This window comes from Panthera onca, chromosome C1, assembly GCF_046562875.1.
Source record: "Panthera onca isolate mPanOnc1 chromosome C1, mPanOnc1 haplotype 2, whole genome shotgun sequence".
In the NCBI taxonomy this organism is placed as follows: domain Eukaryota; kingdom Metazoa; phylum Chordata; class Mammalia; order Carnivora; family Felidae; genus Panthera; species Panthera onca.
In genome coordinates, this window is record NC_138346.1 from 44,560,515 (window position 1) to 44,575,211 (window position 14,697).

The 14,697-nt window shown below is 40.1% G+C and overlaps 2 protein-coding genes across 6 annotated transcripts in view; one reads left to right on the forward strand and one right to left on the reverse strand.

Moving 5' to 3' along the window:
* The window catches only part of NEMP2 (nuclear envelope integral membrane protein 2), a 174,245-nt gene that overhangs the window by 56,870 nt on the left and 102,678 nt on the right, over positions 1-14,697 (forward strand). For 3 of the 4 annotated variants that reach the window (XR_013557221.2, XR_013557222.2, XR_013557223.2), the window contains exons 9-10: positions 6,805-6,941; positions 13,582-13,825. Coding sequence is in view for 1 of the 4 variants with exons in the window: in XM_078451085.2 (XP_078307211.1) it covers positions 6,805-6,814 (10 nt within the window). In the remaining 3 variants the exon portion in view is untranslated. Of the gene's footprint in view, positions 1-6,804; positions 7,110-13,581; positions 13,826-14,697 lie in introns of those variants that run through there. The other variant, XM_078451085.2, reaches the window with a different exon arrangement.
* MFSD6 (major facilitator superfamily domain containing 6) overlaps positions 1-14,697 on the reverse strand; it is a 78,549-nt gene that overhangs the window by 25,731 nt on the left and 38,121 nt on the right. For both annotated transcript variants that reach the window (XM_060622393.3, XM_078451083.1), the window contains exon 3: positions 90-187. In XM_060622393.3, coding sequence (XP_060478376.1) covers positions 90-187 — 98 coding nt within the window. The remainder of the gene's footprint in view (positions 1-89; positions 188-14,697) is intronic.

Below are 14,697 nucleotides of genomic sequence, written 5' to 3' on the forward strand. Positions count from 1 at the left end.
CAGAGTCACATGCTGAAGGCCACTCAACTTTTACACAGTCATAGCTCAGTCAGGTAGAAAAATAATTCTAATTCCAGCTGTTAACTTACCTTGAAGAACTTCCATGGGGAGAACAGTCCAGGCATTTTCCAGGTAGGAAATATAAATATAGCGAGCCGTATTGCAAGCCAGGCCAATGTACAGAACCCTAAAAAAAAGGGGGGTAGGGGAGAAGAAGTTGAGGCCCTGGAATGAGGTATAAAGCATGCAAATATTACCTACGTCTTCCCCTGCCCAAACCATCCATCATCCAGCAGTGTTCAAACTTAGGAGTGGGCAAGCTAAAAGACAATTCAAGTTAACCAGGAACTCTTAGGAGAAAGAAGGCTGCTTCTAACGTATCTGCTGTCAGCCTTTTCAAAAACACTTGTTAATATAAAAGTGACCATCACCCTTCCTGAAACTTAATTAGGAGCAGAGCTGATGCTTTTTTAAGATAGCCTGGGCACACTGCCATGTCTAATGACATTACTGGCTTCCTTCCAGGTGGCCGTAGGGTAAACATGCTGGGATTATAGCTACTTCACTCTGATGGGGGAAGGACAGGATAAAAATGAGAACATGAATATGAACTTGGTCTCACATGCAATATCGAAGACACCCAAGTTTTATAAGGAGACTCTCAAGGTCATCGAAAACTATCATCCGATGATGAATAATAAACAATTTGGAGATCAAATACTTTTTCCTGTCAGTTCAATTGACACATCTTCATTATTTACAAATAAATCCATGATATCATATGCTTACCAAACTAATAAATATATATCAACATCACTTTCCCCCCTCATAAGTACCACCACCAAAATTGTGAGAAAAACAAAATAAATAAAGGCCTTAAGTGGTACGTTACATTCTCTGTCTTTCTGAACTGGATGAGCTGGTTTGGAAGTAAATGGTGGTTGTTTCTTTGTATAAAACACAGCCTGATGGTAGAGATTTCTCTTTTTTTATTTAATCTTTTTTTTTTTTTTTTTTGAAGTTTAGTTATTGATTTTGAGAGAGAGAGAGAGAGAACAAGTGAGCACACACAAGTGGAGGAGGGGCAGAGACAGAGGGAGAGAGAGAGAATCCCAAGCAGACTCTGTGCTGTTAGTACAGAGCACCATGTGGGGCTTGATCTCACAAACCATGAGATCATGACCTGAGCTGAAATCAAGAGTCAGATGCTTAACTGACTGAGCCACCCAGGCACCCCTAGGGATTTCTCTTTCTAACTTGTTTTCCATTTTCTTTAATTTTCTAATCTTAATGCTTTTTTTTTCTTAATTCAAGTGAATGAAAATTCAAAGGTAAAAGAAATAAGCCGATATAACAGTCAGTGGTATTTTCCTCATCTTGCTCAACTATATTTTTATATTAAAATCATCCAATAAACATTGTTCTCTTTTCCCAACACTGGATCAAGGAAAGGAAATGCTTTGAGGCATCCAGCTGATATTAACCACAAATAGGGAACAGAAGGATGGGAAGACAAAAATGGTTGAGGGGCAGGGATGGGATAGGAAATAGATATTAAAAGAGATTTAGGAGATCTTCAGTGTTGAAAAGGTCTGGGTTATCATATTCTGTGGACATTATGTTCTTTGTACGTGAATGTTTTGAGGAAAAAAGCATATGTTTAGATCCTGTTTGATAAAAATTTCCTGAAGAAACTTGCTATACAGATCCATCAACAAGGGTCCTTCTGCTGGGAAACAACAACAAAAAGCCCACAGGAAATTAAAATGCAAAATACATCACACAAACATACAAATGACACAACCCATGTCTCCTTTTTAAGTTCTAATCTAACTCTGTTGATGACCTTGACATAGCCTCAGGGGTCAGTGAACATTTTCTGTAAAGGGCCATACGATAAATAGTTTAGGCTTTGTAGGTCTGTTGCCACTACTCAACCTTGCCACTGTAGTGTGAAAGCAGCATGGACAATATGTACATGAGGGAGCATGGATGGCTGTATTCCAGTAAGATTTGAATTATGAACAGTGAAATTTAAATTTCATAGACAGCTGACCTGTAAACAATGCAGGGATTAGAGGTGCCAACCCCCTGCATAGTAGGAAATCCACATATAACTTTTGATTCCCTTAAAACTTAACTACCAATAGCCTACTATTGACTGGAAGCCTTACCAATAACATAAACAGTCAATTAATGTATTTTATATGTTATATGTATTATATACTATATTCTAATAAGATAAAGGAAATGTTACTAAGGAAAACATAAGGAAAATACATTTGCAGTACCATACTATATTTATTGAAAAATTCTGTGTATAAGAGGACCTGTACAGTTCAAACCCATGTTGTTCAAAGGTCAACTGTAGTTTTTATGCAACACAAAATATTATTCTTCTTTGACTTTTTTCAACCACTTAAAAATACAGAAACCGCCTTTAGTTCTGGGCCATACAGAAACAGGCAGCAAGCCAGATTTGGCCCAAGGGCTGAAGCCTGCTAAGCCCTGATCTAGCTCATTAGTTCTTGGCTATACATCAGATTTACTCAGGTAACTATTAAAAACGACAGATGTCAAGGCCCATGCTAGTCTCAATAAAGATCTCTCTGGCTGGAACCCACGCACTGTGCTTTAGAAACCTCCCCAGTTTATTCAGATACTAAGCCAGGGTAAAGAACCACTGGTCTAGGTCATGCCACACAGCTTCCCAGTGATATGTCAGTTTAAATATCCCTTTCACGTATTAAAGAGATTCTTAGGTTGCTGAAATACTTTTCAGTGACTATTCAATAAATACATATCTAATTATTTTCCCTTTTCATGGGTCAAAATGCTGCCTTTCTGCTCACAATTCACAATTTTACTCTTGCTGATTTCTTGAAGCAATGGCTACCCCAGAATGGTTGATGAGGACGAAATGATAGTGTTCCTCTCTCTTTTGGAATTCTGGAATAAAAGTACTGTCAGAAAACAAGAGGGTACTTGGATGCTTTTCTTTAAAATAATTACTACTACTACTACTACTAACAACAATAATAATAATGCTACAATTTATTGAGTGCTTATTTTGGGTGATTCACTGTGTTGTAATTATCACAACAAGCCTGCAGAGTAGATGTTATTATCCCTGCTGAAGTCAGACGCTCAATTTTAAGATTAATAACAGGCAGGGGCACCTGGGTGGCTCAGTCGGTTACATGTCCAACTTTGGCTCAGGTCGTGACCCCACGGTTCGTGGGTTCGAGCCCCGCATCGGGCTCTGTGCTGGCAGCTTGGAGCCTGGAGCCTGCTTTGGATTCTGTAGTTCCCTCTCTCTCTGCCCCTCCCCCACTTCTCAAAAATAAATAGACATTAAAAAAATTTTTAAACTGACATTTCATTCACTGTTATGGGCTGAACTGTGTCCCCCTGAATTTCATATGTTGAAGTCCCAGGTCCTAACCCTCAGTACCTTGGAGTGTGACTATATAAGGAGATACGGCCTTTAAATACGTATACGTATCATTAAATACATATCATTAAATACGACATTTAAATGATATCGCATGGGTGGGTCCTAATCCAGTATGACTGGTGTCCTGATAAGAAGAGAACAGAACAGGTCAGAGACAGGCACAGAGAGAAGGCCGGGATGAAGACAGCGGAAAGTTCCTCGGAAGAAATAAAACCTGCTGACATCTTGATCTTGGACTTTTAGCTTCCAGAACTGTTAAGGAAATAAATTTCTAGTTGTTTAAGCCATCCAATCTGGGGTGCTTTATTGTGGCAGCCCTAGCAAATGAATTCATGCACACCTATGAAATTAAGGATTTGGAATAAAAAGAAATTAAAAATGTTTTACTAGATCATCTTCTGGACGGTCAAATTCTTTATACTGAATATAGAGCACATGTTCAGAGTCCTAGAATATTCCTGAGCACTATGAGGTCTGGAAGTACAGAAGAATAGGGTGAAAAATGCTTCTCACTGAGATACAGATACCTAATGAGCATCTATAATGAAGAAGCTCAGAGACAACCTCATCACTTTCCTATTTCACAACAGGAAGTCAGTAAGTATAAAATTAGGCAAGAAATAAAGGCTATTTTAGAATAGGTGGTTGATATAAGTGAACTTCTCTATAAAGAGGATGAACACGATTGGTAGGAAGCAAATGCTTTAGCAGAAAACAACTACACCATGGAAAACCCAAATCACTTGTCAAACGTGTGACAAGTGTCACCTTGACAAAGTGCCCCTGCACCTTGATTCTGTATTTGAGCAAAATATAACAGGAGAAAAAAAGTGTTTATGACATTATAATTTCTTATACAACCACAATTCACAGTATTGGAAGGACAAATTGGTGGTTATTTTATAAAAAAACTAGTACTTTTTTGGGCTCCTGGGTGTCTCAGTTGGTTAAGCATTCAACTCGACTTCAGCTAGGATCATGATTTCACAGTTTGTGGGTTCAAGTCCCACATTGGACTCTGCACTGACAGTGTGGAGTCTGCTTGGGATTCTCTCTCTCTCTCTGCCCCTCCCGTTCTCTGTCTCTCAAAATAATTAAAATAAACTTTTAAAAAATTATGAAAACAATATGATATCCTAGCTACTATTCAATATTATTGCTATCTTTTGAATTTGTTGTGAGATTGAATGTAAGTAAACCATATAGACACAAATAGTTAAGAAAAGGACATAAAAAATCAGCATCACCATTATTGTATTCTTCCTGGACAAAGGAAATGGCAGTCTCTCTCTAGAGACTTCAGGAAAGTGCTTATTTACTTCAAGGACCACTTGGATCATCAGAAAATGTATGTGACACAATGGGAACCTTTGAAACAAAGCAGCTGATAGAAACAAGATTCTATTATAAAACATGTTTCTCTGCAGCCTATCTGGTACAATGTTCTGCTTAGCTCTCTGTCCTCCAGCCACACAAATGCCAAATGGACCCACTGGGCTACTGTCCCAGCCTATCCCTCAATATGACCTGATGTCCTACCCTTCCTTCTGATCTCACTCAATTCCTTTATATGTGACCACAGCTGTTATCATGTGCCTCTCCTCATAATTCTTATCTCAGTTGTACCTGTGTGTCAACAACCTGGCTGTATGCTTCATGCGGGGTGAGATCAATCATGTAATATTGGCTAGGTTTTATCCCCAGTGCTTGGCACACAGTAGGCACTCAATAAATATTCAATAACTAGAGGGAAAATATAAATACTTTAAACAGAACATCACTCAACAAATATTTACTGAACACACTGTGCTAAGTGCCAGGGATATGGTGATGAACAAGATAGGAACTATGAAATATATTATGCTTATAATTTTATGTGTGTGTGTGTATGAGAGATAGGTATGTGAAAGAATGATTTGATTTATAAAAAAGACCTGGAACTAGGATGATTAAAAAAATGGATGTCCATATTTGTCACCATTTGTGATTAATGTTAATAGGCTATGGTTGAAGATAATATTAAGTCATTTCTGTGAACAGGCAATAGTTCAATGAACAGCTGTCTGTTGTTTGCTTATCTGAGGGCCTCCTGAAGCATCATGCAGTGAATCTTCAACACATGTGCACTAGCAGATAACAGGGTTCTTGGGTACCCACAGACCCATCTCACTAGAGGACTAAGAGTTAGCATACATGCCACAAAGCTCAAAGAATCAGTGGCACTCTCGTACCAAACACAGCACAGCCAAGGGGATCATCAATAGAGACACCAAGTCACCAAGCTCCTATCACTAAACAGGCGTAGCTGGCTATGGACCCATCCTTGTAGAACAGAGCATAAGAACCATATTGTATGTCCGAAGAGTGATTGAAGGAAAAAGACTATTCATTTACCTATGGTTTGTACAGCTACCAATACTTCCTTTTTTTTCTGCTAGAAAAAGTGAAGTCTGAGCCTCTGTTGGTGTTAAGTCATTCTTTATTTAGCTGCCTTCAAATATTTCCTCTCTCAGTGATTGATAAGCTAAGAGTATAATTATGGCAATCATCAGCTGGCTCACTGTGCTGGTTCCTGGCCATATTTACTCCTCTCTATTGTCCCTTTAGTTTATCTGTCTACTTTTTCTTAAGGTTGTGTGTATCTTAGGTAGAAAAATAAGGATGTTCAAAACAAAACAGAACCTTAATTAATGGAACCCAACTACTTGGAAGACACAATATGCTGTTTTGTTCTAGTTTCCATTTGGGTAAAAGTTAGATGACCAAACACACACACACACACACACACACACACACACATGCACACACCCCATATAAGTTTTTGTTTAAAAATTTTCCATGAGATGACCTGAGGTATATATAAAATACAAATTCTATCATTTCCAAACAAGAATCATTGACATTTAATATAGCAGTTAATTTGAAAAAGGCCTCAAGAGTTTTAGTTGACCCTAAGCTAAATTTGAGGGAGTTAAACAAGTTCATCAAAATTCAGGCTGAAGGAGTATCATGACCAAACCAAAAGGAGATAACAGTCTCACTGTTCTTGACTTTGGCCAGACCACAGGAGGAAGTGGGAACAATTAAAGAGATCACTGGCAAAAAAGAAAGGAGCCAGAATAAGGAGGGGAAAGAATAGTGGGGAGTCTGGGATAAGATGCCCCGTGGAAAATCCATGAGAGAACTGGAGAGACAAAGCTGTATGAGGGACATTCATAAAGGCCTTTTCTGCTGAGGAGGGAAGGGGCTATGTTAACCCTAAGTCAGACCTGTGAGCAGTCAGTACAATAGAAATTGTTTTAGCTGCTAAGCAGAAACTAAGAAAATAAAGCATTCTCTCTTTTCAGCTGGATCTGATCCTGGACCGACCTGGGACTTCCAGCATAGGCATAGGAAACCTACCCAGTAGAAGGCAGAGCTGGTAGACGAAGAAACCCAGGTTCTGACTGCATCATATGAGCTCCGATTAAAGCTACCCCTACAGGTATCTGCTAGACTTTGCAGTTGGACAGTACATTCCTTGTTTTCCTTAAGCCCCTTTGAGTAAGGTTTTCTGCTTCCTCAAGTGAAAGAGTCCTAAGTGAGACAAGATCTTAGCTACCTTGTGAGGTAGCAAGTTCCACATCACTAGAAGCGGCCAAAGACTAAGTAACCATCTGCCGAGGATTAGGGGGAAAGAAATCTAAACTGGGCTCAAGCTAAGCCTATGTGATGGTATTAGTTTGCTAGCTCTACCATAACGAATACCTCAGACTGGGTGATTAAACAGCAGAATTGATTTTCTCACAATTCTGGAGGCTAGAAATCTAAGATCGAGGTATCAGCAGTATTAGTTTCTCCTAAGGCCTCTTTCCTTGGCTTGTAGATGGCTGTCTTCTCCTTGTGTCCTCACATGGTCTTTCTTCAATGTGTGCCTGTGTCCCAATCTCCTTTTCTCATAAGGACACCCATTATATTAGACACTGGTCTACGCTAATGACTTCATTTCAACTACCCTTTAAATTTTTTTAAATGTTTATTTTTGAGAAAGAGAGAGATAGCCCAAGTGTGGGAAGGCAGAGAGCGAGGGGGACAGAGGATCCGAAGCAGGCCCCACGCTGACAGCAGAGAGCCCAACATGGGGCTCAAACCCACAAACCACATGATCATAACCCAAGTCAAAGTCAGACGCTTAACTGACAGAGCCACCCAGGTGCCCCTCAACTTAACTACCTCTTTAAAGACCCTGTCTCCAAATGCAGTCACATTCTGAGGTATTAGAGGTTAGGAGTTCAGTATACGAATTTGGGGGAGGGGACACAATTCAGGCCACAAAAATGATCTCCAAGGTTACTTAGAATTCCAACAAAATTTAGTAAAGAATGCCGTGTTTTACTCAAGAGCTATTTATTCCGTGGATCAGAAATAAAATGTATGATTCCAGTGGTAGCTGCCCTGGGCTTCTGAAGTCAGCATGAGGCTGCACCCTTAGAAAAGAATTGTTAGCAGTGTGTACAACCCAATCCAACTATATTTATTCATTTATGTTATCTAGGGGACTGCTATTTACTTTTCCAGTGGTTGATGTAGAGTGAAAGGCTTTGACAAACAGTGCTAATTAATACATTTTTACAACAGGCAGCATGGTGGGGCCTAGGCTGCACCTTGTCTGAAGTGATGTCATCCAGGGCACAGACATACTGGCAGTAGACTTTTCTCAGGAATGGTCATAACTGCCTTCACTAGCATTAAATAAAATGCAAATAAAATAAAATGCAAACATCTCAGCAAGGGCAGCCAAGTCTTTTACAAATTCGGAGCCAGTACATGGATAAATGTCCAAGTTTTATAGTTCTAACTTCCATTCAAATCTACTGGCCTTCCAGAAAGAAAATCCTCTATACAGATCCACTATCATAAATCACATTGCCCATCTCTGACCAGACAGTCTGTTGTCATGGCATCGTCTGGATGAGTTTGCATGAATGGCAGTGTGCACATTTCTGATTTCTCAGCAAAACCCATTCAGAGTCTGAGTCCTTGCAGGGGTGGGCAGGGAGCAGTGAGGTCTGATGTGTGGTTTTTCACATACTAAAACCAACCACAGTAGAAAGTTAGATCATTAGAGTCAGAACTCAAAGAAGCCACAGCCATTAAGTCCAACCGTCTTATAAAGACAAGGAAATAGAGGTCCAGACAGGCAGAATGGGGGCCTCAAAATCCATTAGCCAGTGAAAGTCAAGGTCCCTGTTCCCTTGCCCTTTGGCTCTTTTGCTAGATAACAACAATGTGCTGTGTTCCTACTCCAGGGTTCCTACATGAAGTCAGACCTAGACTTCTTCACAGGGACTGAAGAAACGCCTGTGGATTGGACCAGTAACGACAGGGCCTGGTGACGCTAGTGTGGTTATGCCTATGGTATGGTATGGTTACCATACCATAGCTATGTTAACAGCTATGCGTTTGGATCAAGGAAGTGGGATATATGTTTGAGTTGACTTTAGAAGACAGTTAACATTTTAAACTTTGATGAATCATTAAGAGGAATGGCATAAGAGGAAAGTAGTAAAGCAAATGCCAGTCAACAGCTGCCCAATATCCTGGATCAAAAAAGAAAAGTTAAGAGGAAAATTTTGTTATGAGATAAAATGGGTCAAAAACCTATTTCTCCTGAGGTAGCCCCAGAAAGTTCAGGTGTCAATGCTAAGGCAGCACACAAGGTGAGCCAGGATTTCTGTCCCCAAGCAGACAGACTTTGAAACCAAATAATCAGAAATTGACTATCTGGCTTGGGCTGGGTAAGAAACAGAAATTAGGGAGGGGCACCCCCCCACACACACCCCCCTAACAGGATTGTAAGGGGAGAGCAAAGACAGGGGCTAAGAGTCTCCATCTTGTGTAGGTCCAACCACCGACTCAGGCTGTGTTCATCAACACTTCAGGTCTCTAGACCCGCCTGGGAGGTCTTTGAGATGGGCTTAGCCCACCAGGGGGTTGAAAGTTGCCCGGATCTTTTCCTTTCCTTGATCCCTAAAGTAGCTCCACAGAACCCACTGTGAAGAGTCAACTACTCTACCTACCAACACTGAATTTGAGCTATCTCCCTCTCTTTCTCTCTTTCTTGAACTTTCACTAGCTTTCAGACTTAATTCAATGTAATCCCAACTCACAATGCTAAACACTTTCCCTGAAGTGAAAATTAGGTTATGGGTTTTTCAAGAAAGAACAAAAAAATACAATTTCAGTAAACTCCTGCCCCAAACTTGTCAATTAATACATTTTTATGACTAGAAATTTTGTTCCATTCTTTTTCAAAATAGGAAACTGTAACTGAATATTAGATTCTGTCCAAACCCACTCCTCTTCCCCCTCTTTTGTGACATTAAGGAAAAAAGACCATCAACCTGAGTGGCCTTGAGACCTCTGCTTACTGCAGGCCCCTCACCATGCCTAACCCTTCATACTAGTATTTCTATAATGTTCTCCAATTCTTTAGCATTTTTCCCACTTACTATCTCATTTGTTCCTGCCAATAATCTTCTGAAATAGGAAGGGCAAGAGTTCTCATGAATCCTATTTTGCAGCTGAAGAAATCAAGGCCCTGAAAGGTGAACCAAGTTGCCAGAGTCACAAAACTAAACAAATCGCAGAACCAAGACTCAACTTGAGGACTTCTGCTGTCAAATCCTACACCCTTCCCATAGTCAGCAGACCTCCTCCACCCTGACCATGAGGATTGGAGGCAAACAGAGAAATTGAAAGGGTACTCTTTTACACATACACACACACACACACACACACACACACACACACACACACACACACACCAATGACCATTCTACCTTAAAAATCTTGTTTCACAAAAATTTGCTGTGATATTCTACTTGCATTTGAAACATACTAGATTTCTAACAAAATCTTGTTGATAGAACTAAGAATAACTTAATAGTAATAACTTAGTAGTAACGAAAGAGTATTCATAATTAAGAGTAACTTGGTTAAGAGTAATCAAGTAATAATGAAACTAGTCTTCATCTACTTTGATGGATGCCAACATTATTATCTGATTCACTGAAAAGAGTATGGGATCTACCAGCCAGAGACCTGGGCTGAGTCCCCACCCCACCATTCAGAAGGGCAGACCTTGGGCAATCATAGCAAATCTGTTCCTTCTTAGTCATGCATGGTGGATCTGCCCATCGAACCAATGTGAATGCCACCAGGAATGGAGTACACATGCAGAAAAAGAAGTTTACCACTGCTTGACTCACTCTCACAGTCATCCCAATGTTAAGCCACACATCACTCCTACTCCAGTATCCTCTGACTCTTAGAATCTTTGGGAATCCCAGCCCTCTCTATCCTTCTCAGGCTCTCCTTGCTCTGTTAGGACATAGGTCTTAGTCACCTCAGGCTATCATAACAAAATACTACAGAATGGGTGGCTTAAACAAGAGAAATCTATTTTCTAACAGTTCTGGAACATGGAAATCTGAGAACAGGGTGCCAGCACTGTTGGATTCTGCTGAAAACCCTCTTCCTGACTTGCAGATGGCCACCTTCTCACTGTGTCCTGCCATGGTGGAGAGAAAGAGCCAGAGCAAGCTCTCTAGTGTCTCTTCTTATAAGGGTACTAATCCCATCATGAAGGCCCCACCCTGATGATTTCATATAACCTTAGTCACCTCCCAAAGGCCCCATCTCCAAATACCATCACACTCGGGGTTAGGGCTTCAACATATGGATTTCAGGGTGGACACAATTCAGTCCATAGCAACAGGCTTCTCTGTTCTTTTTTTTTTTTTTTTTTAATTTTTTTTTAAGGTTTATTTATTTTTGAGACAGAAAGAGACAGAGCATGAGCAGGGGAGGGTCAGAGAGAGAGGGAGACACAGAATCTGAAACAGACTCCGGGCTCCGAGCTGTCAGCACGGAGCCCGACGCAGGGCTTGAACTCACGGACCGTGAGATCATGACCTGAGCCGAAGTTGGACGCTCAACCGACTGAGCCACCCAGGCGCCCCTGGGCTTCTCTGTTCTTAATACCCATGTTCTCTGACACAATTAGGAACCTACCCTGGGGCTCCATGAACCCTGGCTGCAGGTTCTCAGGTGCTCCACCCCAGGCCCCCAGGGAGTCAACATGTCTTTTCCACCAATGGAGGTTATCCGGCTCTCATCAAGCCACTGTAAAATGAATATAACAAAACTTAACTGTTTTGTCAAGTGGCTATAACAATAAAAATATTTATGAAAACTGTATAAATTGTAAAGCCTACAATATTATTTCCATTTATTTTTATTGGTGATCTAGAAATCAGAAATGGAAATAATGATTTTCTAATGTAGTCTAATTAGGAAACTGAGAATAAAATGGTTCCCTCTAAAAGATACAAGAATCTGTGGAATAAAGTATATTCCAGTTATCAGTGGCATTCCTCAGTTAAGGCAATAAAAAATAATTTTACCTTCAGGCATGTGTATTAAAAAATAGTAATTGATTTGTTTGCTGGTCTTGATTTGCTTTCTTAGTTTAAATTGCACTTATCAAGTAAGCCCTAAGCACAAAAAATCACACCTAAGCCATTAGGCTATTTGGGGCATCATATTCCCTCCAGTACTATGTTTCTCCAGTCCCATGGAAATGCAGGGGCCACCATTCCTAAGGGTGAATAGTGGCTCACTCTAGGATGAAGGCCTTGAGTTATGAGTGAATAACATCAAGAGAACATTAGAGAAATAATCATCAAGACTTCAGGTTCTGACTTTAGGATATAATTTTCATCCCCATCTTAGAAGCACTGCGTTTGCCTCTTTTCAATAGTCCTGCTCTATGGTAGGCACTGCTTCCAGAAGTAACACTGATAGTAACACGTTCCTTATTTGGGGTAAATGGTTTCCCAAAATGGATCTACTAGCTGAAGGGAGGTAGAGAAGGAAGATGGTTACAGAAAACTGAAATCATGGGATGGAGCTAGTTGTCCTACTTACATGCCAGTCAGTGTTCCCCAAAAGACCTCTCTCCAGCCTCCTCCTCTCTTCCAAGATCTAGACTTACAAATACAACAGTGGGCATCTCCACTGTCTCAGAGGCTTCACACAAGGTCCATACTCCAGTATCCTCTCCCGCCTCCCTGGGTTCCCTTCCTTGGTGGGTAGCACCACCACCTATGTGGTATCTAGCTCACAAAATAACTTCTCCCTTGCTCCAGCTACAGTAAATCCTGCCCAAAAGAACTTTCAGTTTTACTTGCTTTATTCTTTTCCCATTCCCAATGTCTTAGGTGCCTAAGTTAACATTTCCGTAGCACCCAACACTTTTGTTTGTTTTATGGTCTTCCACACTATGTGAGCCCCCATGATAGAGGTGCTGTGTCTATCTTGTTCAACATTGTATCCTAGAACAGGATCTGGTCTTTAATAAAGCCTTCTTTTAAAAAAACATTGAGTGAACATAATATTTGTGAATTAACTTATATGATACACAGCCATCATGAGAAACATTAGTTTTTTCCACTTATATTCAGTGTGAGTTTTATATTACTCTGATCCTCACACTACTGAAAGGCAGCTAATCTGGAGAAATGTGAATTTCATCGGGGGTAAAGGAATAATTTGAGAGAATGGGGCATTTTAGAGGAATGGAGGTCTTACCAGGAAGATAAAGGAAGGTACTTGAAACAGGTGAAAAAATTGTACTGACACTGGTCATCCACAACAGAAAAGAAGAAGACTGAGAGGTAAGACTGGGTTGCATAAAGGGGCAATACTTGCCACTCTAAGTCTGTGCCCATGAATCTATAAAGTAGCTGAGATCATGAGCTTTGGGATCTGAATGGCTTGGGTTTGAATCTTACCTCTGCTGTTAACTAACTGTGTCACCACGGGCAACTTTTTAACTACTCTGAACCTTTCCTCTTTGAAATAGACCTACCAATGCTTAACTCACAAGGCCACTAAAAGAGTTAAATGAGGGTGTGGCATAGAGTATTTAGCACATGCCTTCATAAGCACTTTTCTATAATAAGCACTCAAATGGTAGCATACCAACTATTATTATTTTTGTAGTATCATCCTATAATTATATTTTTGTTAAAGTTGGAGATTTTTAAATGTTTAATGTTTATTTTTTGTTTATCCTCTAGATTGCATGGCTATTCTGAATTGTGAAGTTGCTAAAAAAAAAAAAAAAAAAGAAAGAAAGAAAAAAAAGAGAAGAAAAAGAAAACCCCACAAAAACTCAAAACCTTCACCTGGATTGGTGGAGGGCATTAAATCAACAAAGGTAGTGCATGGATTACCAGTTTATGACTCAAGAAGAAAACAACTTATAATTTCTCTATAACTCAGAGACTGAAGTAAATTGGGACCCTTCTAAAGTAGAACAAGGTAAATAATGATGATAAATTTACCACTCATATAGATATTTTTAAAAAACACAAAAGCAGAAATCTGTTCATATCACCACTTGCTCAAACTCGCCAATGGCTCCCACTTCTCTTAGATGTGTCACATGCTATCCTTTAATGTGGTCCTCAAGGCCTTGCAGGATCCCTGTCCACCTTGCTGACTTCCCGTTAGTCCTCACTCTCACATTAGGCCATTCACACTTGTGGTTTCCTCGGTGCCCCAAATCTTCACTGGGTGGCTTCTATTCAGGACCCTTACTCAAATGTCACTTCTTCAGAGAAAGTCACTTCTCCTAGCCCACCCAAGCTAAAACAGTCTCCTCTACTCAGTCACTCTGTGAACCCTCATCCTGTGTTATTTTTGCCATATATTACTCATTATCCTCAGAAATAAAATAATCTGTTAACTGCTTATTGTCTACCCCAACCGTATGTTAGTTCCTTCCATGAGGAGCCTGTGTTTATCTTACTACATGCTTGATATAGCTCCAGGGTCTAGGAAAGTCTCTGTCATCTAGTATGTGCTTAATAAATACTTGTTGAAGGAGTCAATTAATAATAACAGTAACAATACGACCTACTGTTTATAGTTGAGCACTTAGCATTGCTATCCATTGTCATTTAATCTTAATCACAATGCTATGAAGCTAAGTACAATTATTAACCCCATTTTATAAATGAGGAACCTAAAAGGCTTAACAAAGCTAAATTGCTGCTTAACCAAGGTCATACAGTAAGTGTGAGATCTGAACCTAGGTCATGCACACACACACACTCCCTATAGGTAGACTGGCAAAAAGAAGAACAAAAGGAAACAGGATAGCTACCAGACTACCCCACAATTCTACCAGG